The 23664-nt window shown below is 44.8% G+C and overlaps 1 protein-coding gene and 1 long non-coding RNA gene across 4 annotated transcripts in view; one reads left to right on the forward strand and one right to left on the reverse strand.

Moving 5' to 3' along the window:
• Positions 1-14483: 14483 nt before the first annotated feature.
• On the reverse strand, positions 14484-23373 carry LOC140907013 (uncharacterized). Of its 3 annotated transcripts, none has more exons than XR_013635351.1 (6): positions 21148-23373; positions 20622-20717; positions 19187-19253; positions 17374-17570; positions 17207-17279; positions 14484-16822 (listed from the first exon to the last, which is right to left on the reverse strand). It is a non-coding gene; the product is annotated as an uncharacterized LOC140907013 (long non-coding RNA). The 3 variants fall into 3 exon arrangements; XR_013635349.1 differs by having other exon boundaries at positions 14484-15185; positions 16279-16822; positions 17207-17570; positions 21148-23372; XR_013635350.1 differs by having other exon boundaries at positions 17207-17570; positions 20622-20688; positions 21148-23369.
• Positions 22829-23664, forward strand: part of TXNDC5 (thioredoxin domain containing 5) — a 37637-nt gene continuing 36801 nt past the window's right edge. Inside the window, exon 1 of the mRNA XM_073332088.2 lies at positions 22829-23179. Coding sequence (XP_073188189.2) covers positions 22953-23179 — 227 coding nt within the window. The 5' untranslated portion in view covers positions 22829-22952. The remainder of the gene's footprint in view (positions 23180-23664) is intronic.

The following is a 23664-nucleotide window of genomic DNA, read 5'->3' on the forward strand; positions in this document are numbered from 1 at the left end:
ACTTCTGTCCCCACCACTCTTACTTTCACAGGGCTTTGGCAGTCAAACCCCTGGTTCAATGAGGTCCTCTTGACTCTCCCCCTCCCCCCCCCCCCCGACCTCATTTGGAACAGGTTAAGCACAGTCCTGCTTCCCTACATTCCCACAATAATCACAACATTAATAACAGCATTTCACTACCCCTGCATTCAGTACTAACGTGATTTGTGACTCTCACCAGCCAAGTTGATTACAATGAGAAAAACACCGCTCCATCTGCCGAATATCTAAGCAAAGCAGGAGCAAATTGTATTTACATAACTACACCCAGAGTCTCTCCCCCTCCCAGCTAGGTGTCAGGGAACATTCATTCAGAACCTGATTACAACTACTTTACCTTCTACTATGCTTTTGGCAATCTCATTATTGGTCAATTCTAATGGCACTTCATATATTGCTCCTTTCATTTCAAATACTTTAGTAGCTGGCAACTCATTTTAACTTTCCCTAACATTTTAAGGTTTAGCAGTTTGTCCGCTTGCTCTTTGTTCTTATATTCAACTGAAAGATCCCCATCTCGCAGCCTCCTGACTCTTAATATATCACCTGTGCTTTTTTTATCCAGTCAGCTACTTTCACAGGGTTAACATCACCTAATCTTATTTCTTTGGCTGAGGAATCTTAAAGTTATAACATTTTGGTTTATTTCTTTCCTTAGCTTTGCTTTTTTGCTGATATCATCATCTGGTTCTGATTTTTTTCTTTTCTTTTTTCTCCTGCTTTGTATCCGTTCTGCCTTTCTAACAGGCTCTTCTTCAGTTTCCAGAGTGACCTCATTTGGATCAGAAAACCATCTCCCACAAAAAAACCCAAAAAACAAACAAACAAAAAGCCTAACCCTTTTTCAGCCCCGCTCCTTCAGCCCAGTATAGGCGCATCCTGGGGAGCAAAAGCATGTGACCTCAGAGAGCCTTAAAAAATACTATGGAGGACGTAGCGAGTTATAAAATTGTTTACGTGCTGAATGTCTTTCTTAACCTTGCTAGTTGGAGCACTCAGTAAGTAAATAATATTTAGCATTTATAACTGCTTTTTTTCTTCAAAACCCTTTTTAAATATTAACTAATCAGTCCTGTAAGCTAAGCACTATTATCTGTAGGGGGAACTGAGCCAGAGAGGCTCAAGTGCATTTCTACTCTGTAAAGTGCCCTAGCAGAAATGGCATTGTCGGGTTATGTGTTTATTGCATCTCAGTAAGCTGGGATGACTAACTTTTCTCCAGCATTGACGTCAATGAAGTTATTCCAGATTTACACCAGCGTACTTTGAGAAAATTATTCTGCCTTATGTCCTTCCAGTTGGAGAATGACTATTATTCCTGGGGGGAAAGATGACAGTTTCTGAATCCAGTTTGTTTATTGGAAAATCAGAAGAGTTTTCCTCAGGTGAAGATGCTGAAAAGATTAATTGATACTAATTCTTATTAACAGGTTTCAGAGTAGCAGCCGTGTTAGTCTGTATGCACAAAAAGAAAAGGAGACTAAGGTGCCACAAGTACTCCTTTTCTTAATTCTTATTGGAATTACTTTTTACAACATTGTGGGAAACTAAGCAGTCTATATACACAGCACCAAATTCTGTTCTTTAATTATTCCCACTTTACACCAGGGTAACTCAGCCCAGAATTTGGCCCAGAGTGTGCACCTTGTATTTATTCTACTTTCAGAATTAAATGGCAGAATTTTATTTTTTTGAAGAATGGTGCAGCTTAACCTGTCTCCTCGCCCTTCTGCTCCTACCATTCATCATGTTCTGAGTTATGGGAGCTCCTTGAATCCGTGCACCGTGAGTTTTATTTAACATGGATGCACTGTACAGACATCCACAGAGCACTCATTAAAACTCCCTAAATTCTGTTCCAGCAGGTGCTGAGTACTGTGTAAAGCATGAGACTAGTTCTTCAAAGACTTCTAACAACCTTAAATTAAGTAGATTGCCTCGGCAGCATGTATTGTCCTCTGATCATAGAACTAAGAGTTCTTGTCACTCCTAAACTCACATGGCTTGCTGCTGCTGAGAGACATGAGTGGCTTTTCTTTTTTCCCCAGAGATCAACACATTTTTCTGTCTTGTATTGACGAAGACATCCTGTGCCTACTGGGAGTGATTAAGTCTTTATTAAATGTCTGAGGGATGTTGCTGATTTAGCAGTACAATCTGTTTGCCATCTCAATCTCCATATGGTATTTTGCACACACAACAGCTAGGTTGTAATAACTCAGTATCTTTTGTTTGCTATGATTATCAAAAAGGCTTGGCACTCACTTGTGCTGGATTACATGCTGTTTCTCTCAATCTCCTTTCACTCATGGAAGGTGGATCCCCCTATCTGAGACTGCCTCTGTAGCTACTGTGTCCCTTGGCAGGCCCCTTCTTTTCTGATCCCCTGTGCCTCAAGGGGTCCCCAAAGAACTGTGCTGGAGGTGCTGGGCCTTTTCTCTTCTTCTCCTACCTCTTCCAACTAAACTTACCTCAACCCCATTCCCACTCCTCTGCCTCTTTTGAACAACACTCCATTGAATCTACTGTCATCTCCTACTCCATTTAGCTGTTGTCTACCGTCTTCCCCTAACTCCTTCTCAACTTCCTTCATCTTTCATCCTTACACCTTAATTTCTCACTCTTCTTTATCCCACCATCCCCCAGCTCTATCTTTGGTGACTTCAACTTCCATATTGATGTCTCTTTTGACCCATTGTCTCCTGCCTCTTCACCCCCTTTTCTTTCGATATTTAAATTTGAATCCGCACTCTTCCTCACCAAAACAGCCACTTGCTTGACCGTGTCTTCCTTTAAACGCTGCACTTTCTCTACCTTCTGTCTGCCCACCACCACCTCATCTCCTTCATCATCACCAACTTGCCTCCACCAAATCTTTCCATAACTTTTTAATCCATCATTGTCAGTGACATCTCACCTCCCTCTCTTCCACTGACTTTTTTTTGTTGAATCCCTCCATTGCTGTCTCTTTTCCATCTGTGATTTTTTTTTGTTCTGCCTTGTCTATATGAGAAAATTGCAGAGATTTAACTTAAACCTGTTTTTAAACCAATTTAGTTTAAACCAGTACAGATCCTTGTGTGGACACTCTTTTTTTATTCAGTTTAGGAATGGCTTATTTCAGGTTAGCTTACACTGTTTCCTAATCAATTTAAGCTCAACTGAACTCAGTCACCTTTAAACCAAAATAAATGTGTCCCCAATAGGGGTTTGCACTGGTTTAACTAAATCAGTTTGAAATCAGACCTATAGTTAAACCAATGCAACTTTCACATGTAGACAAGGTTTTCCTCTCTCCCACTGCAAAGTTTATTTCACCAACTACCAACCTTGGTTCACCCCCAATATCTGATTCTTTTGCCCCTGCTCATGTGTTCCTGAGTGCCATCTCCTCAAACACTGCACTTGTCTCAGCAACCCTATCCTTGCACCTCCTGACCAACAGATCTGGGCAACAAATTGAATAATTTAAACAAAAGTTGGCTATCTCTAGAGTTGGTAGTCAATTGATTTATGATTTACTGAAGTCACAGGGCCATTATCTCTGCGTGCCATAGTTTACAGTAGTTTTTATTGATATTGCTGATCTGATGGGCTGATTTTAATAATTTAATGTAGTTCAACTTTGTTGCCACATCGGTAATATGAATTTTCTTGGTAGTCAGTTGAGCTTTTGCACATCAAAGACATTTATTCTTAATTGTTCTTAATTAATACTGTTAATTAAGTCAATGTTGGGGAATTGGTCCTATGGTTCAACTCCAATTAAGTATAATAAAGGTTTAAATTAGCATAGAATATCAGGGTTGGAAGGGACCTCAGGTCATCTAGTCCAACCCCCTGCTCAAAGCAGGACCAGTCCCCAGCTAAATCATCCCAGCCAGGGCTTTGTCAAGCCTGATCTTGAAAACCCCTCCCTAGGTAACCCATTCCACCCCTCCCTAGGTAACCCATTCCAGTCCTTCACACCCTCCTAGTGAAAGTTTTTCCTAACATCCAACCTAAACCTCCCCCACTGCAACTTGAGACCATTACTCCTTGTTCTGTCATCTGGTACCATTGAGAACAATCTAGATCCATCCTCTTTAGAAGCCCCCTTCAGGCAGTTGAAAGCAGCTATCAAATCCCCCCTCATTCTTCTCTTCTGCAGACTAAACAGTCCCAGTTCCCTCAGCCTCTCCTCATAAGTCATGTGTTCCAGTCCCCTAATAATTTTTGTTGCCCTCTGCTGGACTCTCTCCAATTTTTCCACATCCTTCTTGTAGTGTGAGGCCCAAAACTGGACACAGTACTCCAGATGAGGCCTCACCAATGTCGAATAGAGGGGAATGATCATATCCCTCGATCTGCTGGCAATGCCCCTACTTATACAGCCCAAAATGCCATTAGCCTTCTTGGCAACAAGGGCACACTGTTGACTCCTATCCAGCTTCTCATTCACTGTAACCCCTAGGTCCTTTTCTGCAGAACTGCTGCCAAGCCATTCGGTCCCTAGTCTGTAGCAGTGCATGGGATTCTTCCACCTTAAGTGCAGGACTCTGCACTTGTCCGTGTTGAACCTTATCAGATTTCTTTTGGCCCAATCCTCTAATTTGTCTAGGTCCCTCTGTATCCTATCCCTACCCTTCAGCGTATCAACCACTCCTCCCAGTTTAGTGTCTTCTGCAAAGTTGCTGAGGGTGCAATCCACGCCATCCTCCAGATCATTAATGAAGATATTGAACAAAACCAGCCCCAGGACTAACCCCTGTGGCACTCCGCTTGATACCGCTGCCAACTAGACATGGAGCCATTAATCACTACCCATTGAGCCCAACGATCTAGCCAACTTTCTATCCACATTATAGTCCATTCATCCAGCCCATACTACTTTAACTTGCTGGCAACAATACTGTGGGAGACCGTATCAAAAGCTTTGCTAAAGTCAAGGAATAACACATCCATTCCTCTCCCCTCATCCACAGAGCCAGTTATCTCGTCATAGAAGGCAATTAGGTTAGTCAGGCATGACTTGCCCTTGGTGAATCCATGCTGACTGTTCCTGATCACCTTTCTCTCCTCTAAGTGCTTCAGAATTAATCCTTGAGGACCTGCTTCATGATTTTTCCAGGGACTGAGGTGAGGCTGACTGGCCTGTAGTTCCCTGGATCTTCCTCCTTCCCTTTTTTAAAGATGGGCACTACATTAGCCTTTTTCCAATCTTCCGGGACCTCCCCCAATTCTCATAAGTTTTCAAAGATAATGGCCAATGGTTCTGCAATCACATCTGCCAACTCCTTTAGCACCCTCGGATGCAGCGCATCCGGTCCCATGGACTTGTGCTCATCCAGCTTTTCTAAATAGTCCCAAACCACTTCTTTCTCCACAGAGGGCTGGTCACCTCCTCCCCATGCTGTGCTGCCCAGTGTAGCAGTCTGGGAGCTGACCTTGTTCATGAAGACAGAGGCAAAAAAAGCATTGAGTACATTTTCTTTTTCCACATCCTCTGTCACTAGGTTGCCTTCCTCATTCAGTAAGGGGCCCACACTTTCCTTGGCTTTCTTCTTGTTGCTAACATACCTGAAGAAACCCTTCTTGTTACTCTTAACATCTCTTGCTAGCTGCAACTCCAAGTATGATTTGGCCTGCCTGATTTCACTCCTGCATGCCTGAGCAATAATTTTCTACTCCTCCCTGTTCATTTGTCCAATCTTCCACTTCTTGTAAGCTTCTTTTTTGTGTTTAAGATCAGCAAGGATTTCACTGTTAAGCCAAGCTGGTCGCCTGCCATATTTACTATTCTTTCTACACATCGAGATGATTTTTTCCTGCAACCTCAATAAGGATTCTTTAAAATACAGCCAGCTCTCCTGGACTCCTTTCCCCCTCATGTTATTCTCCCAGGGGATTATGCCCATCAGTTCCCTGAGGAAGTCAAAGTCTGCTTTTCTGAAGTCCAGGGTCCGTATTCTGCTGCTCTCCTTTCTTCCTGTTGTCAGGATCCTGAACTCTACCATCTCATGGTCACTGCCTCCCAAGTTCCCATCCACTTTTGCTTCCCCTGCTAATTTTTCTTGGTTTGTGAGCAGCAGGTCAAGGAGAGCTCTGCCCCAGTTGGTTCCTCCAGCACTTGCACCAGGAAATTGTCCCCTACACTTTTTCCAAAAATTTCCTGGATTGTCTGCACTGCTGTATTGGTCTCCCAGCAGATATCAGGGTGATTGAAGTCTCCCATGAGAACCAGGGCCTGTGATCTAGTAACTTCTGTTAGTTGCCCGAAGAAAGCCTCATCCACCTCTTCCCCTGGTCTGGTGGTCTATAGCAGACTCCCACCACGATATCATCCTTGTTGCTCACACTTCTAAACTTAATCTAGAGACACTCAGGTTTTTCTGCAGTTTCATACCGGAGCGCTGAGCAGTCATATTTGCTCTCTTACATACAATGCAATTCCCCCACCTTTTCTGCCCTGCCTGTCCTTCCTGAACAGTTCATATCCATCCATGACAGTACTCCAGTCATGTGAGTTATCCCACCATGTCTCTGTTATTCCAATCACATCATAATTACTTGACTCTGCCAGGACTTCCAGTTCTCCCTGCTTGTTTCCTGGCTTCTTGCATTTGTGTATAGGCACTTAAGACAAATAGCTGATCGTCCTGCTTTCTCAGTATGAGGCAGGAGTCCTCCCCTCTTGTGCTCTCCTGCTCGTGCTTCCTCCCGGTATCCCACTTTCCCACGTACCTTAGGGCTTTGGTCTCCTTCCCCCGGTGAACCTAGTTTAAAGCCCTCCTCACTAGGTTGGACAGCCTGCTTGCGAAGATGCTCTTCCCTCTCTTCATTAGGTGGAGCCTGACTCTGCCTAGCACTCCTCCTACTTGGAACACCATCCCATGGTCAAAGAATCCAAAGCCTTCTCTCTGACACCACCTGCATAGCCATTCATTGACTTCCACGATTCGACGGTCTCTACCTGGGCCTTTTCCTTCCACAGGGAGGATGGACGAGAACACCACTTGCGCCTCAAACTCCTTTATCCTTCTTCCTAGAGTCACGTAGTCTGCAATGATCCGCTCAAGGTCATTCTTGGCAGTATCATTGGTGCCCATGTGGAGAAGCAGAAAGGGGTAGCGATCCGAGGGCTTGATGAGTCTCGGCAGTCTCTCCATCACATCGTGAATCTTAGCTCCTGGCAAGCAGCAGACTTCTCGGTTTTCCTGTTTGGGGTGGCAGAGAGATGACTCAGTCCCCCTGAGGAGGGAGTCCCTGACCACCACCACCTGCCTCTTTCTCTTGGGAGTGGTGGTCGTGGAACCCCCATCCCTAGGACAGTGCATCTCATGCCTTCCAATCGGTGGAGTCTCCTTCTGCTCCCTTCCCTCAGATGTATCATCTAGTCCACTCTCAGCATTAGTACCTGTGGAGAGAACATGAAAATGGTTGCTCACAATTATGACAGTCTGTTACTCATTATACCTCTTTGGTACAGCAAAGGGGCCTTAAAATGAATGTAAGTATAATGTGTACCAAATTTCAGGTTCCTTCATGCCACCAGAGCAGAGTAATGGGGCCTTAAAATAAATGGAAATCAAGCCCTGAGTCAATTGCCAAATTGAATCATGAAATGGGGAATCAGTACCCAAAACCAGCATATGTAATGACAGCTCAATAAACAATACATGAGTGAGAGCAATTGGTAATTTATATTTGGAGTATTTAAAATGTAGATTAAATGTATTTTTTTTCAAAATGGAAGGAAAATAGCAACATTTTATAGCACAAAGTACTGCATTTACTTGTAAGTGCTTGAAACAGGCTTCAGAGTGGTAATCAAGTGCTTTTTGCCATTGATTATCTTTAAAAGGAATCTTCAGATCTCAAATCCAGGGTGTAGAATTTGGAGTGTACACTTGTGAAGTGTTTTTCAGAGAAGAACTTGTACAGTAAAAATAGGAACTTATTTGGGTTAGGCACCCTCTGAGTGGTGGTTTGTTTGCTTTGCCAATAATGCAGTTTTTTTTTTTAGTAACCGTATCTAGGAAGTGTCTAATTTGCAAGTACATATAGAACACTCAAGAAAGTAGACTTAATTTAATTCTGAGCTGTTCAAAATTTAGTCGTGTTATGCTCGAAGTCTCCAATGGTTGATAGTCCTTTAATATAAACATCTTTTAAAGTTAGTGTCATTCTGTCCTGTAGGAAAACATGGGAGCCTGACTATCCAGGAAGTTGGTGAGAATTTTGGCATTACACCAGGTACCTGTTTTTCTTCTTCCATATTTTTAGAGTAGTCTGCTAGCATAGGATGTTGTTTGGTCTCTTGAGGGAGAAAAGTTTCTTTCTCCATATTAGCAGTGTGGTTCTCTGGGGTAGGATGTTGTCTGATCTCCTGAGAGAGCAAATTGTCTTTGCCATAAATCAGGCTGGAAGGAATAAAAAGAGATAAATATGCTGCTTCCATGCTTTGGCAAGTGAGGCTGTTGCTTTGAGTTTCTGTAAAAAGTAATCTTGTTCCAAACATATTGAATTACAGCTGTCCAGTTATAGAATTTCTAGTTGTTTTCTGTCTTTAAAACCTCAACAACTTGTTTTTGGTCTCCATGCTATAGTATTAAGTAGATATAAATACTAGGTGGACTTTTGAGATGTGCAACACTCAAGAAAGGACATTCACTTTTGTCAAGCAGGCTGGGCCTAACATAGATAATGGTGAGTTATGCCAACTTTTAAGGTATATAAAATGGGTTACAGGTTTAGCATTATTAGTATAAATAGGTGAGGTATTTGGATCCCCCATAGAAACATCAACAAGGAAAATTGAACATTCTTACTGGTTTGTCTCTGATTTGGTCATATTTACATGAAAACTAAATGAGACTTCTAAGATTTCTTTAAGGAATTGAAAAGAGGCTTATGTTTCAATCAGATAAGGCAGATGCCATCCCAAAAAAAAGGAATTTTGCATTCTTTATCATGGATTGTTATGCCCTGACTCTCTGGAGAATCTCTGACAGCTATTGCAAGTGGTTCAACACATAGAGAAAACAGAAGAAGTGACAAAGGGGCACTTTTGCTTTGTGCTGCTCCTTAAGGAGAAAATCCCTGCTTGGTACCTGTTCAGATAAAGGAATACACATAGAGAACAATAGAACCATTTATGGAAGTTATACATTGATGTGCAAAATTAAAGTTCTCCAATACTACAGAAAAATAAGCCTAAAAAATCCTATTAAAAGTTTTCTCTGCATCTAATGCTAGAAGGATGCTGTTAATCATTTGTATTATACGATAAAGTTTAGTATTCACCAAATGTTATGATTTGTTGCTCTCCCTGGAGTAAAGCTACATTGGTCAGTATGATTTGATAGTGGTAGGATCAGAGAGAGCTGATTTTGCCAGTATTTTATTGTGTAGCTTAATGAATGAGATTTGTCAGAATGATCTACAGACTTCTGGATTTTTATCTTTGTTCAGGAGTATAGTTATACTGGTTTCCAAACAGTAACTGGACAGTTTTCCCTTTTCAAAGAAGTTCTGGAACATTTCTTTGCTGCTTGTAACATTGTTGATCACTTCTTCCTTGACAACTTGTCCTCCCTTGATTTTTTTGTTCAGTGTCCTCCCATTTTTCCTGCTTCTTTATCATCTCTTTTGATAGATGCTCCTCTTTCCCTCTCCCACTTTCTGTGGGGGTCCTACACAGTTCTGTCCTTGGCCCTCTTCTCTTCTTTCTGTATACCCTATCTCTAAGTGACCTTACCTGCTAGCATGGCTTTGAGTACCAATAAAAAAAATTTACCTTTCCACTTCTGATTATCTCCCTTCCTCTCTCCTTATTAAAGTGCTCATTTCGACCTCTTTGACAACATTCTTCAATGTCTCACCATCAACAAAAACTGAAAACTGAGCTCCTTGCCATTCTTTCAAAACCCTCTCTACCCCCCATGTTTCTGTCACTATTGAACACAGCACCATTCTCCCTGTCACTGAGTCCTGTAAAATAGGAGTCATCCTGGAATCTTCCCTTTACCTTTTACCCCATGCATTCAGTCAATGTCAAATTCTTACTCCTCCTTTGTACACAACAAGCTAGATTCTGATCCATGGTTCCCAAGGGTAAGGAGAAGTACCTTATCAGGGCAGGTGGGTATTCCTCTGATGTAAGGAAATCGTGGGTGGCATAAAGCCATAAATCTTATGGGTGGCATAAAGTGTAGATGCCTCCATGTCACCTACCTCTCTCCCCCTTCCTCCCAGATAGAGGGGGCATTCCTGGGCCAGTCAAGCTGTTGGAAATAATTTCCCTTCTAAGTTTATTAATGTTTACCATGACTCAGCTTCCACACAAGTATTTCTTTATTAGTCCAAAGGCCACTTGATGCTAATTACATCCAAAATACCAGTACAAGCATATATTTTATATTTTAACAGCAATACACTTACAAGCATTGGCCAAAATACTCACAACAGAATCAAGTTCGGGATATTCCTTCCCAACATGGTGTAACTACAAGGGGTAAGGAAAAAGCTCTGACCAAAAAAACTTCTGGAATTCTTGCTTTTTATACACAACAACAAACCATGTTATTGCTGGTTGTTGGACTTTAGTCAAAGACCAAAAAGGGAATCTTAGGACTAAACTTTGCACCTGATGCCCAGTCAGCCATGTTTTCTATATTTCTATTACTTCAGTTAAGACCATCAATAAGATAATGCTGGTATTTCCAGGATCACTTCACATTTAAACGCAGACAACTCTTTGTTCTCATGATCTTATTCTTTTGGTCACATGCTTTGAGCCTATTGCTCATGCTAAAATTCCAACGCAGTTTAAAACCAGAGTTTACTTAGACCCAGTGTAGGGCCCATACTCCTAGGATTCATAGAATTTAAGGATGGAATATAACAATAGATGATCTGGTCTGACCTCCTGTATATCACAGGATGTTAAACTTCATCTAGTTACCCCTGTATTGAGCCCAAGAACTTGTGCTTGGTTAAAGCATATCTTCCAGACAGGCATCCAGACTTCATCTGAACATATCAAAAGATGGGGAATCCATCACTTTCCTTGGTAGATTGTTCCAGTGGTTGATCACCTTCACTTTTAAAAATATTTTAATTTGAATTTGTCTGGCTTCAGCTTTTAGCCATTTGTTCTTGTTATGTCTTTCTCTGCTATATTAAAGAGCCCTTTAGTACCCAGAATTTACTCCCCAGGTAGTTATACACCACAATCAAGTCACCCCTTAATCCTTTTTTCCCCATAAGCTAAACAGATGGAGCCCTTTAAGGGTTTGTCTACATGGTGCATTAGTGCGCATCAGCTGGGGTGTAAATTCTAGTGTGCACTAGTATGCCATGTCCTAACTGTCCTTGTGGACCTTCTGGCATGCACTAAAAATTACCTAGTGCATTTTGACACAGTACTGTTTGAAATGGGATTACACGAACACAAACTTTCAGTGCTCACCAGCAGGGTCTACACAGACAATTAGTGTGTAACATGCTGGAGCACACTAATGCACCATGTAGACAAGCCCTTAATCTTTAATTATAAGGTATTTTCTCCAGCCCTTGAATCATTTTTGTGACTCTTTTTTGCACTTCTCCAATTTTTCAGCATCCTTTAAAAAATGTGGACACCAGAACTGTACATAGTATTTCAGTATCAATCTCCCCAATGCCATACACAGAGGTAAAATCACCTCCCTACTTCTACTCACTACTTCCCTATTTATACATCCAAGGATTGCTTTTGCCCTTTTTGCCACAGTGCTTTTGTTGAGTTGCCTGTCCATTATGTCCCCTAAATCCTTTTCATAGTCAGTTTCCAGCATATAGTCCTCCATTCTATAGGCATGACCTGCATTTCTTGTTCCTAGATGTAGGACTTTGCATTTGGCTGCATTCAAGTGAACTTCTCTTCTATATGGAGGGAAGGGATTGAATGTTGGGGAGGAATGGAAAGGAGCATCAAAGAATAATTAACATTTTAATTATATAATATCTTTCATATAAATAAATCCCACAACGTCTTAAAGAATTATTTAAATGATAAAATATAATAGAGCAACTTCATAATTACCTAGTAGAAGAAGGGAAATATTAAGAGGCAGGGCATAAGGGAGGTAATAACAGGTAGTGAGATAGAGCAGCATTTCTCAAACTGGGGTCTGTGGACACCCTGGGGGTCCACGAGGGCACTCCAGGGGCCCTGCGGGCCCCGCTGATCAACTCTTCCCCTTTCCTCCCAGTGCCTCCTGCACGCTGGGAAACAGCTGTTCCCAGCATGCAGCAGGCAGTGGGAGTGAGGGGAAGGAGCAGGGACGGGATGCGCTCAGGGGAGGGGACGGAAAGAGGCAGGGCAGGGGTGGCGCGGAGGTGAGGAAGGGAAGGAGTGGGGGTGAGGCCTAGGGCTGAGTGGGGGGCTTAGGGGTCTGAAAAATTTTAAATCAAAGTGAGGGTCCACAGGTTGCTAAAGTTTGAGAACTGCTGAGATAGAGAGTTAGTAAGGATAATAGCTGCAGTGAGGCTAGTCACCTGGTGAGAGCTGCAGAGGAGGTGGTTGCACTAACAGTGGGGAAATGGTGGGCAGGTAGGACAGAGGAATCAAATTTTAGATGAATTAAGAAGGCCTTCTTTTCCAAATCCAAATAACTAAGCATGTATCAAAAAGTCAGTTATTTTCTTTTGTTATTGAATCCAAGTACAAAGTAGATCATTCCTCTTAGTTTCTATAAAACTATAAATACTGCACTTGATATCATCTGTGTTAGGGGAAAAAAAGTTCACTAATTATTAAGAATTTGAAAAACATCCAGTGATATGTGACACACTGAGAGTGTAAAATAAACATTAAGTACTGACAACCATGTCACTTACATTAATTCTAAGCCATAATCTTGGTCCTCATTTACCAAAGAGTGATGGTGCTTCTGTTAAGAGTTAAGAAGGGGATGGGGGGAATGACTATTTTTAGTGTCCTAAATTGTAGTTGGATTTGAAAAAGCAACATTAGAGACACATATCTTTTTGGATGGATATTCTAGCACATTGTTTATGAGCCATTAGAAGGGTACAGGCTAGTGCAGAAAGTGCAGATTAAAAAATAATTAAAACCAGTTTTCTGCATGTGGAGTCGGCCAGAAACTATGAGTGAGTAACTGTCTAAACAAGCACTATTTTCTGAACTTCATTCACCTTCTGGGTATCTCATGGGGTTTTTTTGTGTTTTTTTTTTTTAAATAATATTCATATCTGCTTCTCTACTTTCTTTCACTGCAGTTCTGTTTTATTTAGGATATAGTGAAAAATCACAGGGGGCACAATCATGTGCCAAGTATCAAAATGGACCAAAATTCAGTATTGGCAGATAAAAGCAGCTGCAGGTCACTTAAGAGGGTGTGTGTAGTGTAATGGAAGAGAATTCAACCATGGAAAAAATATTCCAGTATTCCATCATTAAAGCAGCTGTTAAATTAATAGACAGGAAACTCTCTCTTTATGATCCTTGAAATCTTCAATCTATATTATGCTATTCTTTGTAACAACATCTAACTGTATAACTGAAAGGCCCTGTTTATGAACTTTATAACACAGTACATTACAGCTAAGAGTAAATTATCTGAAAGCAAATTCTGTATCATTAGATGTAATCATAAAAAGCTAAATTGTTGGAGCTGACAGCCTCCTTACAGAGTCTTCACAACTATCACAAATTGCCAGGCAGCAGCCAATCAATAGCAGCTGTTGAAACTTACTTCTGAAGAGGCTAATTGTTCACCGTAGAGGTCAAAGTTCCACAGGAGTGGTGGTCAGCAATTGATAGTGAAAATGGTGAAAATTGCAATCCTAATGAAAATAAATTTCCACTAGAAACAAAAATAAGTGTACACGTACTCTGAGATTGTGCTTTTCTCACTGTTGTACCATCTTTTCGGCTGTCAAACTCATAATATTTTGTGGGTGGCAAAATGATGTCATTTAATTCAACAGCTTGTAGTAATTTCCACTCACAGCCCTTCATGAGAGGTACAAATTACTGAAGAAAGAGGGATATAAGCTTACATATGGCAGTATCACTTTTCTTTTCCATTGAGATCACAATATCCTTCTTTCTAGCTGAATGACAATTGTGCTGTCACTAAAATTACATCATGCTATCTTCCCTCAGAGGACATGGTTTATGATTCAAGGGACAGCTGTCAAAATATACTCTACTATGGGCTTTGGAAATCTCTTAGGTACATACACATGAGTTTCAGAGTAACAGCCGTGTTAGTCTGTATTCGCAAAAAGCAAAGGAGTACTTGTGGCACCTTAGAGACTAACCAATTTGAGCATAAGTCTCTAAGATGCCACAAGTACTCCTTTTCTTTTTACACATGAGTTTGTTCTTTTTTTAGAAGGGTAACTATGGATTATAGCAAAAGTGGAATGTAAATTGGAATCCTACATGTAAATAGCAAGTTGTAGAATAAATCCAAGATATAAATATCACTGATTAATGTGACTAGTGTTCTTCTACCCTCTGGGTACCCGCATTTTAGGTGTGCGTGTGCCCATATGCTTTCCATGGGAGACTTTTCATAGCAGTGTCTGTGGGTCCAGGCTTGTGTCCTATATATTCTCATGGGCCGAACCAAGGGCATATAGGGGAGGATGGACCCACTGCCGCTCAAGCTCCTTCTCAACTGCCTGTGGCTAAAGATAGAGCCTTGCAGTGTCCATTCACTTTTTAATCTTACCTTTTTTAATTGCATTTAATTAATTTTATTGTTCCTCATACATGCTGGGGGCTGCCCCCCATATCTTTTGTCTTTGCAGTACACACACACAATCCAACCTACACCTCTTCTTGTCTGTGGCCTTCTCTTTCTGGGGTATGCCCAGAACCTGAGGCTTCAAACCCTGAGAGATCTGTGACAGGTCTTTCTCCTTAGCGATGGACGTTCCAGCTGCCTCCATTGTCTCAGAGAGTCCAACATTCTATCCGAGTGCAAGGTCTCAACTGGATTTAAAAGCAGATCTAGGAAGCTGAGGGAGGGCAGGTTGCAGCTTATGGAGCATTTCTGGCAACCTGCTACTACTTTGGAGCCTGATTTTCCCTCGTACTTCAGCCTTTTTCAGCCTGAGCATCCCAGCAACTTCCATGGCTCCAGTGCCTGCAACCAGACACCAGAAGGCTGCTTCAGAGACTTTGAAACCTTCTAGGAAGAAAAGAACTAGATTCCCCCAACAGAGTTCCTAAGAGGTAGGAAATGTCACCCTAAAAGTCAGGGAGAAAGGAGACCTTGTATCTGCGTATGGGTACTGCCGAGGCTCCTACTTCCTCCATTACCAAGATCCCATACCTATGAAGAAAACCTTCAGCGCTTCATGCATTGAAAAGTCTCTCAGAAAACAGCCCCATTCAGAACCAGCTCTGATACTCTTCTCAGTCCTCCAAACACAGGAACTCCTAGAAGAAACCACCTTCAACCCTGACCCCAGCACTCACTTCTGCTGGTACCAGTGTACCCCCGCAGTGGCTGAGATGAAGGCCCTGCTGCCAGTACTGATGCAGCTGTCAGTCCCAATTTGACTGCCGATACTGATGCTGCCACCAGTACCAATACCTTTTCCCTGACAACACTAGAAACAGAGGATAACACCTCTTCAGATTCAAAGATCTCTGTCTAACTTTCCACTGTCTTTCTGTTTGAACTTCCCTCCCCTGAGAAGAATCCTGAGGAAGAGACCCCAGGAACCAGTTGACAACTGACCCAACAACCTCCATGGCAGGAGTACCCTTCCCTTATGCCTCACCACATTGGGTCTTCTGGAAACCTTGGGTACCATACGAAGACCTGTTCTAGAGGGCACCCTCATGATCACCAGTGCCCCAGGAGGACTCCCCTTCCTCAAAAGAACTCTCTAGAAGAACAAGAGCTGAGAGTGGAGGAAGAGGTAGGGCCATCTAATACGTCCTCTTCCTTACCAGATAAGGCAGTTATGACCCTCTCCCCTGTCCTATGTGCATGACTTCAAAGTCTTCCAGGGACTCATGAAGAAGGTTGCCAAATCCTTACAGATGCCCTTGGAAGAGGTGCAGGAACCACAGCATGCCCTGGTAGATATCCTATATACCGATTCCCAAAGCAATATAGCCTTACCTGTTAATGAGGCTTTGCTGTCACAAGCCTGGGCAATATGGCAAATGCCAGCCACTGTCCCACCAACTTGCAAGAATGTAGAAAATAAATATTGTGTACCTACCAAGGACTCAGAATACCTCTTCTCCTATTCCACCCCAAATTCCCTGGTGGCTGATGTTGTAAATGAGAGAGACGGACAACATTGCTCCAGATCAAGTCCTCATGACAAGAAACTGAAGCACCCGGACCTTCTCAGCTGCAAAGGCTGTTCTTCAGCTGCATTACAATTCAGGATAGCTGGCCACCAGACCCTAGTGGCAAAGCAGAACTACACAAATTACAGCAAGTTCTCTCATTTTATTGCTGCTTTACCACAAGACCAGAAGGACCAGTTTCAGGCTCTCATCACTGAATGTCAGATGACTGCCAAAGCCTCTTTGTGAGCCTCTTTGGATGAGGCCAAAAACTAATTTCTTTCTATGGCATCCACTATAGTTATTCACTATGCTTCATGGCTATTCTCCTTTGGACTTTGTAGGGAAATCCAGAATACAGTAGAGGATCTTGCCTTTGAAGACTTAAGCTCTTCAGCAATGCCACAGATTAATTCCTTCACACAGTAAAGGATTCTAGAGTGACCCGTTGATCTCTGGGCATCCACATCCCTGCAACCAAAAGAAAAAGTAGAGGTCACAGATAGCCCAATGTTCTCAATTAATCCAGTACCAAACCTTCCAAAGATCTGTAGAGCCACCCAACAAGGTCCCATCATCTGCTATCACCTTGCAGTCAGCAGCTTCTTCTGACCTTTCTTTTGACCCTTCTGTTGAGGGTCACAAGTCAGTCCACAGTCGGGATCTGATGCAGCACCACCACCCCTGCCTCCCACCCACCCTACGGAGATCTCTCCTATTTCAAGCTTTATTGGGAGTATATTACATCAGGCTATGGCATTCATGTAATTTCCAACCCCACTCCAACCTCCATTCAGCTTCCTCTTCCCTTTTCAGGGGCTCTCACAAAGATCTCCTAAGACAGGAGGTACAAACCCTCTTGCTCCTGGGGGTGATCCAACCAGCTCCTCCTTCTTTCATCGGAAAAGGGTTCTACTCCAGCTGCTTCCTGGTATGCAAGCAAAAAGGAGGATGGAGACCAAGACTGAACACATTCATCCAAACGTGAAGGTTCAATATGGTAACCCTCGCCGCAATAATACCATTATTAGCTCCACGAGGCTGGTTTGTGAGCCTTGACTTTCAGGATGCATATTTTCAGGTAGCAATACATCCAGCTCACAGACACCGCCTCCAGTTCATCATCACCAATGACCGCTGTCAGTACTAAGTGCTTCCCTTTGGCCTCTCAACTGACGTGGGAGTCTTCACAAAGGTTATCTCAGTTGTCATGGCCCATCTGTGGCAAATGGGAAAAGTCACCTTCCTCTATCTCGATGACTGGCTCCTCAAGGGTTGTTCCCTCCATGAGGTACAGTCAGCAGCAACAAGGCCCTAGCACATTTCTACTCTGTGGGACTCTGGTTCAATGCAATCTTTGACATCTGTCCAACACATCAACTTCATAGGGGTCACCTTGGACTCCACAACTGCCAGGGCATACTTCCCCAGGGACAGGTTTGTCATGATGTCCAACCTCCTCTCCACACTACAGCAGAATCCTCAAACCATCAGAAGGACCTGACTTCAGATTTTGAGCCATGTGGCAGCCTGTACTCTTGTAACATCTTATGGCAGTCTGCACTCTCTGTGCCCAGTGCTCAGAGTTCTCAACTCTCTCAATTGGTGGAGGGTGTCACAGGGTACAGTCCTCATCGCCAGACTGGCACCTCCTCCTTGTCATGATGGGGATTAGCTCAAGGCCAACGCCCACATCTGCGGTCTGCACACTGGCACACTGTCTCTTTTCCCGCCTACAGCTCCTCTCTCAGCCAGAACCGCAGGGTCCTCATCTTGACTGAGCCATCCGGCCGTGTCATTGTCTATGGTTCCCCACTTCCTGGGGAGAGTATCTCTGTCCAACAGTCCAGCCACTTCCCTAGTGGCGAGTGAGGGGGTCCCAGGCCCAACGACTACTCTGGGCCCCAACCCAAGGACCCTGTAAATAGCAGCCTCCTATTGCTCCTCTGTAACTCTGTCAATACTGCTCTATTTCCCTCGGCCACTTCCCCACAGCTCCAGTACCTTCTTTGCCCTCAGCTCAGGGCACTCAGCTGCTCAGTCCTAAGAACCAGCCACTGCTCTGTCCAAGGTGCTTACAGTTCTCTCAGCCCTCCAGGGATACAATCCTTAGTCCCTGGGCTCCCAGCAGCAACTGAACTATTCTTCCCTGCAGCTCCCTTTTATATGGACCTGCTGGGCCCTAATTGGCTGTTCCTCGCAGTCTGGCTGCTTCCCAGGCAGCCTTCCCACGGCTCTGTTAGTCCCTTCTCTGCCAGTGTGGGGTTGACGCCCCATCACAGAGGGATCCCCACAAGGTTTGCCTGGGAGTTCCATTCTCTCATACCCCCCACAAAGATAAGCACCACAGATGTCTCCCTACTAGACTGGAGAGCTCACCTCCAGGACCTCATAGCACAAGGCAGATGGATCCCTGAGGTGTCTGCTCCTCACATCAATCTATTGAGCTCAGAGCAGTTCAGTACATATGTGACCACTTTCTACCCAAGATTCAGGGTCACCTAGTCAGAGTCAAGAGATAAACAGAAAAACCATGTACTAAATAAACCACCAAGAGGTGTAAGGTCCTTGTGCACAGAGGCAATAAAACTTTGGAACTGGGGCATAATGCACCAAATTGACATCTCAGTGGCATATCTACCTAGTCAGCAAAACACCATAGCAAACATTTCTCCAGCACCTCGAATGGGAGTTGAGTGATCTTATCCTACAGAAGATTCTCACCTGGGACATCCCAAAGAGAGATTTATTTGCGACACCATCCAACATGAAATACCAGTGATTTTGCTTGATGGGAGGACACAACCACAAATCATTAAGGGACACCTTCCTTACCAGTTGGCCTTGAACTCTGCCATATGCTTCTCCCCCAACACCATTGCTCCTCAAGGTCCTAAACAAACTAAAACAAGAGAAAACGGTAATCATCCTGACCAAGGGCAGGTAAAGCTCCTGGACCTGATACACCTGTTGGTGACTACCTTTTCACTTCCCTCTGACAGCTGACCTACTGACCCAAGAATTGGGCACAATACGCACACCACAATGCCCATTTCTCCATGCTATATCTCAAGGCTTGGCTCCTTGATGACTCTTGGGTATAGAAATCAGTAGCTGTTTTGAAGCACAGAATGTGCTGCTGAATAGCAGGAAACTCTCCACAAGAAAGAATTACCTGCAAAAGTGCAAGCAGTTCCAGTCCTGATGCACCCGCCAGGCATTATTTGCTGCCGAGTCTCACCTAGAGTCATAGACTTTAAGGTCAGAAGGGACCATTATGATGTTCTAGTCTGACCTCCTGCACAACGCAGGCCATAGAATTTCACCCACCCATTCCTGTAATAAACCCCTAACCTAGGTCTGAGCTATTGAAGTCCTCAAATCATGGTTTAAAGATTCAAGGTGCAGAGAATCCTCCAGCAAGTGACCCATGCCCCACGCTGCAGAGGAAGGAGAAAAACCCCCAGGGCCTCTGCCAATCTGCCCTGGAGGAAAATCCCTTCCCAACCCCAAATATGGCGATCAGCTAAACCCTGAGCATGTGGGCAAGACTCACCAGTAGACATCCAGGAAAAAATTCTCTGTAGTAACTCAGATCCCACCCCATCTAACATCCCATCACAGGCCATTGGGCATATTTACCGCTAATAGTCAAAGATCAATTAATTGCCAAAAATTAAGCTATCCCATCATACCATCCCCTCCATAAACTTATCAAGCTTAGTCTTGAAGCCAGATATGTCTTTTGCCCCCTCCACTCCCCTTGGAAGAGCTTCCAGAACTTCACTCCTCTGTTTGGTTAGAAACCTTCGTCTAATTTCAAGTCTAAACTTCCTGATGGCCAGGTTTTATCCATTTTTTCTTGTGTCCACACTGGTATCTCACTGACATACTCAAGTACTTGCTGAATTAAAAATCCTGGATTTGTCACTGAGCTCCATCAAAGTCCACCTGACTGCTATTACAGCATTTGATCTACCAGTTCAGGGGCTTTCAGTATTCATACACCCTACAACTTCAAGACTCAGTAAGGGCTTGACCACCATTTTCCTCAAATTAGAGAGCCTACTACATCTTGGGACCTTAATCGAGTTCTCAAAGCATTGAAGAAAATACCCCTCAAGTCCATTTATCTTTCAAAACCCACTTTCCTCATAGCTGTCCCTTTGTCTGGAAGGGCAGGGGAGTTGGCAGCATTTGAGACAGACCCATCCTACAGAGTATTTTACTGGGACAAGGTGACTCTACGTCCCCATCCTTGCTTCCTTACCAAGATTTTACTGGACTTCCACATCAACCAGGATATTCAGTTGCCAGTCTTCTACCCCAAATCTCACCTTCAAGAGAAGAAGCCAGTCTTCACACTCTTGAATGTGAAAAGAGATCTTCAGAATCGTTCTTAGACTCAGTTTCCTTTGCAGACAGAATGAAGGAAGCCCCTATTTCCACCCAAAGACTATTGAAATGGGTCTCAGGGTGTATTTTTGGGGTGTGACAAAGCTTCTGGAGTGCACCAGCTAAAGTGACTACCCATTCCACTAGGGCAAAATCCACCCCTGTTGCCCCACTTAAGAATATACCCATTGCAGGTATTTGTGAAGCTGCCACCTGTTTGTCTGTGTATGCTTTTCCCCCACCACTATACTTTTGTGCATGCTTCCAAAGCAAATGTTGCCTCTGGTGTGGCTGTTCTCTGAACTGTGCTAAATCCCTTCCCTCAACATCCACCTTCAGTGGGACACTGCTCGGGAGTCATCTAAAGTGGAACACACAAAGGAGGAGGAAAGGTTACTTACCCATATAGTAACAGCAGTTCTTTGAGATGTCATGGCTGATCTGGTACAAATATCATCTAATGATTGAATTTCAATCTGTTCAGAAACAAAAGTATCTGAAGTCCGAGAGGAGCACCATAAAAGCCTATATCTTCCTCTCCCATGCTAACCTGGCAGGAGCGGAAAACTTATTTGCATCCGATGAAGTGAGCTATAGCTCACAAAAGCTTATGCTCAAATAAATTTGTTAGTCTCTAAGGTGCTACGAGCCCTCCTTTTCTTTTTGCGGATACAGACTAACACGGCTGCTACTCTGAAACCTTGCAAACATCTGTGGCTTTTATCAGTTCCATGAGTCCCTTACTTTCTCTTGTCTGCTATGGAGGATGGCAACACTGTGGAGTGGAACCTTCAAAACCTGTGTTGGCCAAGGTCTGCAGAAACACACGTGGACTACATGAATCTCAGACCCACTGAAAAGTCTCCTCTGCGATCTAAACAGGTAATTTACAAATAATGGCAGCATGGCTCTCAAAGTTGACCTTTATGTATGTGGTCTCTGAAAGCACAGATGGGGGAATTAAGGCTCTTTAGGGCAGTATCTTAAATGTGTTTTATATCTTATATTCTGCTGTATGGAGGGGGATACATGGTATGCAGAGTGGGTTACCCCAACACCCCTCACAAGTTTTGTAGAGTAAAAGCTCTTGTATGGTAACTGCAGAAAATCAAAACAAAAGCCCTAAGGTTAGGGGATACTATTCTTTAGCTGCCATTCCCCATACACTCACATAGCCTGTAACCGTCTCTACACCACTATTTTTAACATGTTAAATATGAACAATATAAACACTATGAATACGTTGAGGTGGGCTTGGAGACTTGCTGCTGCTGGCTGTGTTGTCATACACAGCACCAATCCATATTACTAGTGTCCTCCTATCACCTCCCTATACTGTATTACATAAGCAGAAAAGAGCACATGGGCTAAAATCCTATGGGCTAAATGGCTGTAAGTGTATCTGGTTCCCATGTCACTGGACACACCATTACAAAAAGGAACCTGAGCACCTCAGAGGTTTCTTTCAGAGGCAAAGATCTAAAGCTGGTTTTCTCCACTTACTAGGCATCTGTTACTTGTCTTCATTCCCATTGTTAACTAAGGATGGGCTAAGGGTCTATGTACCTTTTCTTCATGGATTTCCACAAAGAAACTTTTTATGTGATTTAGCAGAATTTCTAGATTTACACTCCTGGTGCAGTATGTGTGGGTGGGTGGATGGGTGTCTTTGCGTCATCTTATTTGTTCATGTAAAAGGTCTGTTAGGTGATTCCAAAAGTGATCACCAGGAACGCCTATCCGCTTCAACCCCACCAGGTTTATAGCCTGACTGGTCCATGGCCCTGACAGAGAGTTTGCAGTGTGAGAGGGAAGGGCGTAAGGAAGGAGTAGCGGAGACGTGGGTGGGCAGCAGCAGCGGGTGCAGGGTGGGCTGGGGAGGGTGTAGATACAGTGAGGGGCAGGAGCGAGGGTGCAGTGAGGCAGAACGAGCTCGGGGCTGAGGTAGGTCACAGGAACGGGTAGGGAGGGTGTCTGGGAAGAGCATAGAGAGGAGGTGGGGGAGCCGGCTACAGGCGGTGGTGGAGAGTGAGTGGAGCAGGAGTAACGGGGGCGACTCTCTCGTGCTCTGAGCCCCCCCCCGTGCCCTTTGACCCCGGGGAGGCGGGGCCGGAAGGCGCCGGGCAGGGGGCGGAGGCTGGCGCCGGCACGGAAGGAGGCGGTCGGCGGACGTGGCCCGGCTTCTCGCTGTCTCTCGTGCTCCGCCATGGCCGCTGCTCTGTGCCGCGGCGCCTCCCCCCGGCTCGGCCCGGCGCGGCTGCTGCTGCTGCTGCTCGGAGGCCTCCTGTGCGCGGCCCCGGCGCGGGGCGACGCGGAGCTGGAGCCGGAGCCGGAGCCGGATTCGGATTCGCACGCGCGGCACCGTTACAACGCCGAGATGCTGCGCCACGCCGCCCAGAGCGCCCCGCACTTCGTCATGTTCTTCGCCCCCTGGTAACCGGGCCGGGCGCGCGGCGGCGCGTTTCCCCGGTGACGTGGCAGCGGCCGCTGGGGGCGGCTCCTCGGGGGTCACGCGGGTGGGTTTGGGGCAGGGCCCGGCGCGGAGCCTAGGAGACGCAGCTGGCCTCCCCTTAGCCCCCGGGCCCCCTGCGAGCCGGGACGGGCGGGGGCTGCAGCCAGGGGGAGCCGCAGGCCCGCGTGCGCGGAGCCCGAGGGGAGCCGGGCCCGGTGCTGCCTGGAGGCCGCGGCACGACCCGCCCCCGCGGTGCCTACGTGGCCTGCCCCAGCACAGGCCCCGGCAACAGGCCCTAGCCCTAAATGTGCCCGTTCTCAGCCGCCGCCCCGCCAGGTCGGGGCGCGTCACTGTCCCCATGGTACGGATGGGGGAGCCGAGTCACGGGCAGGTCAGGCGCGGGGTCTGCACAAGGGGGAGTTCACCCGCAGAGCGGGCCCGGTGGGGCTCTCTGAATGCTCAGCCA

This window comes from Lepidochelys kempii, chromosome 2 (assembly GCF_965140285.1).
Source record: "Lepidochelys kempii isolate rLepKem1 chromosome 2, rLepKem1.hap1, whole genome shotgun sequence".
Lineage (NCBI taxonomy): Eukaryota > Metazoa > Chordata > Testudines > Cheloniidae > Lepidochelys > Lepidochelys kempii.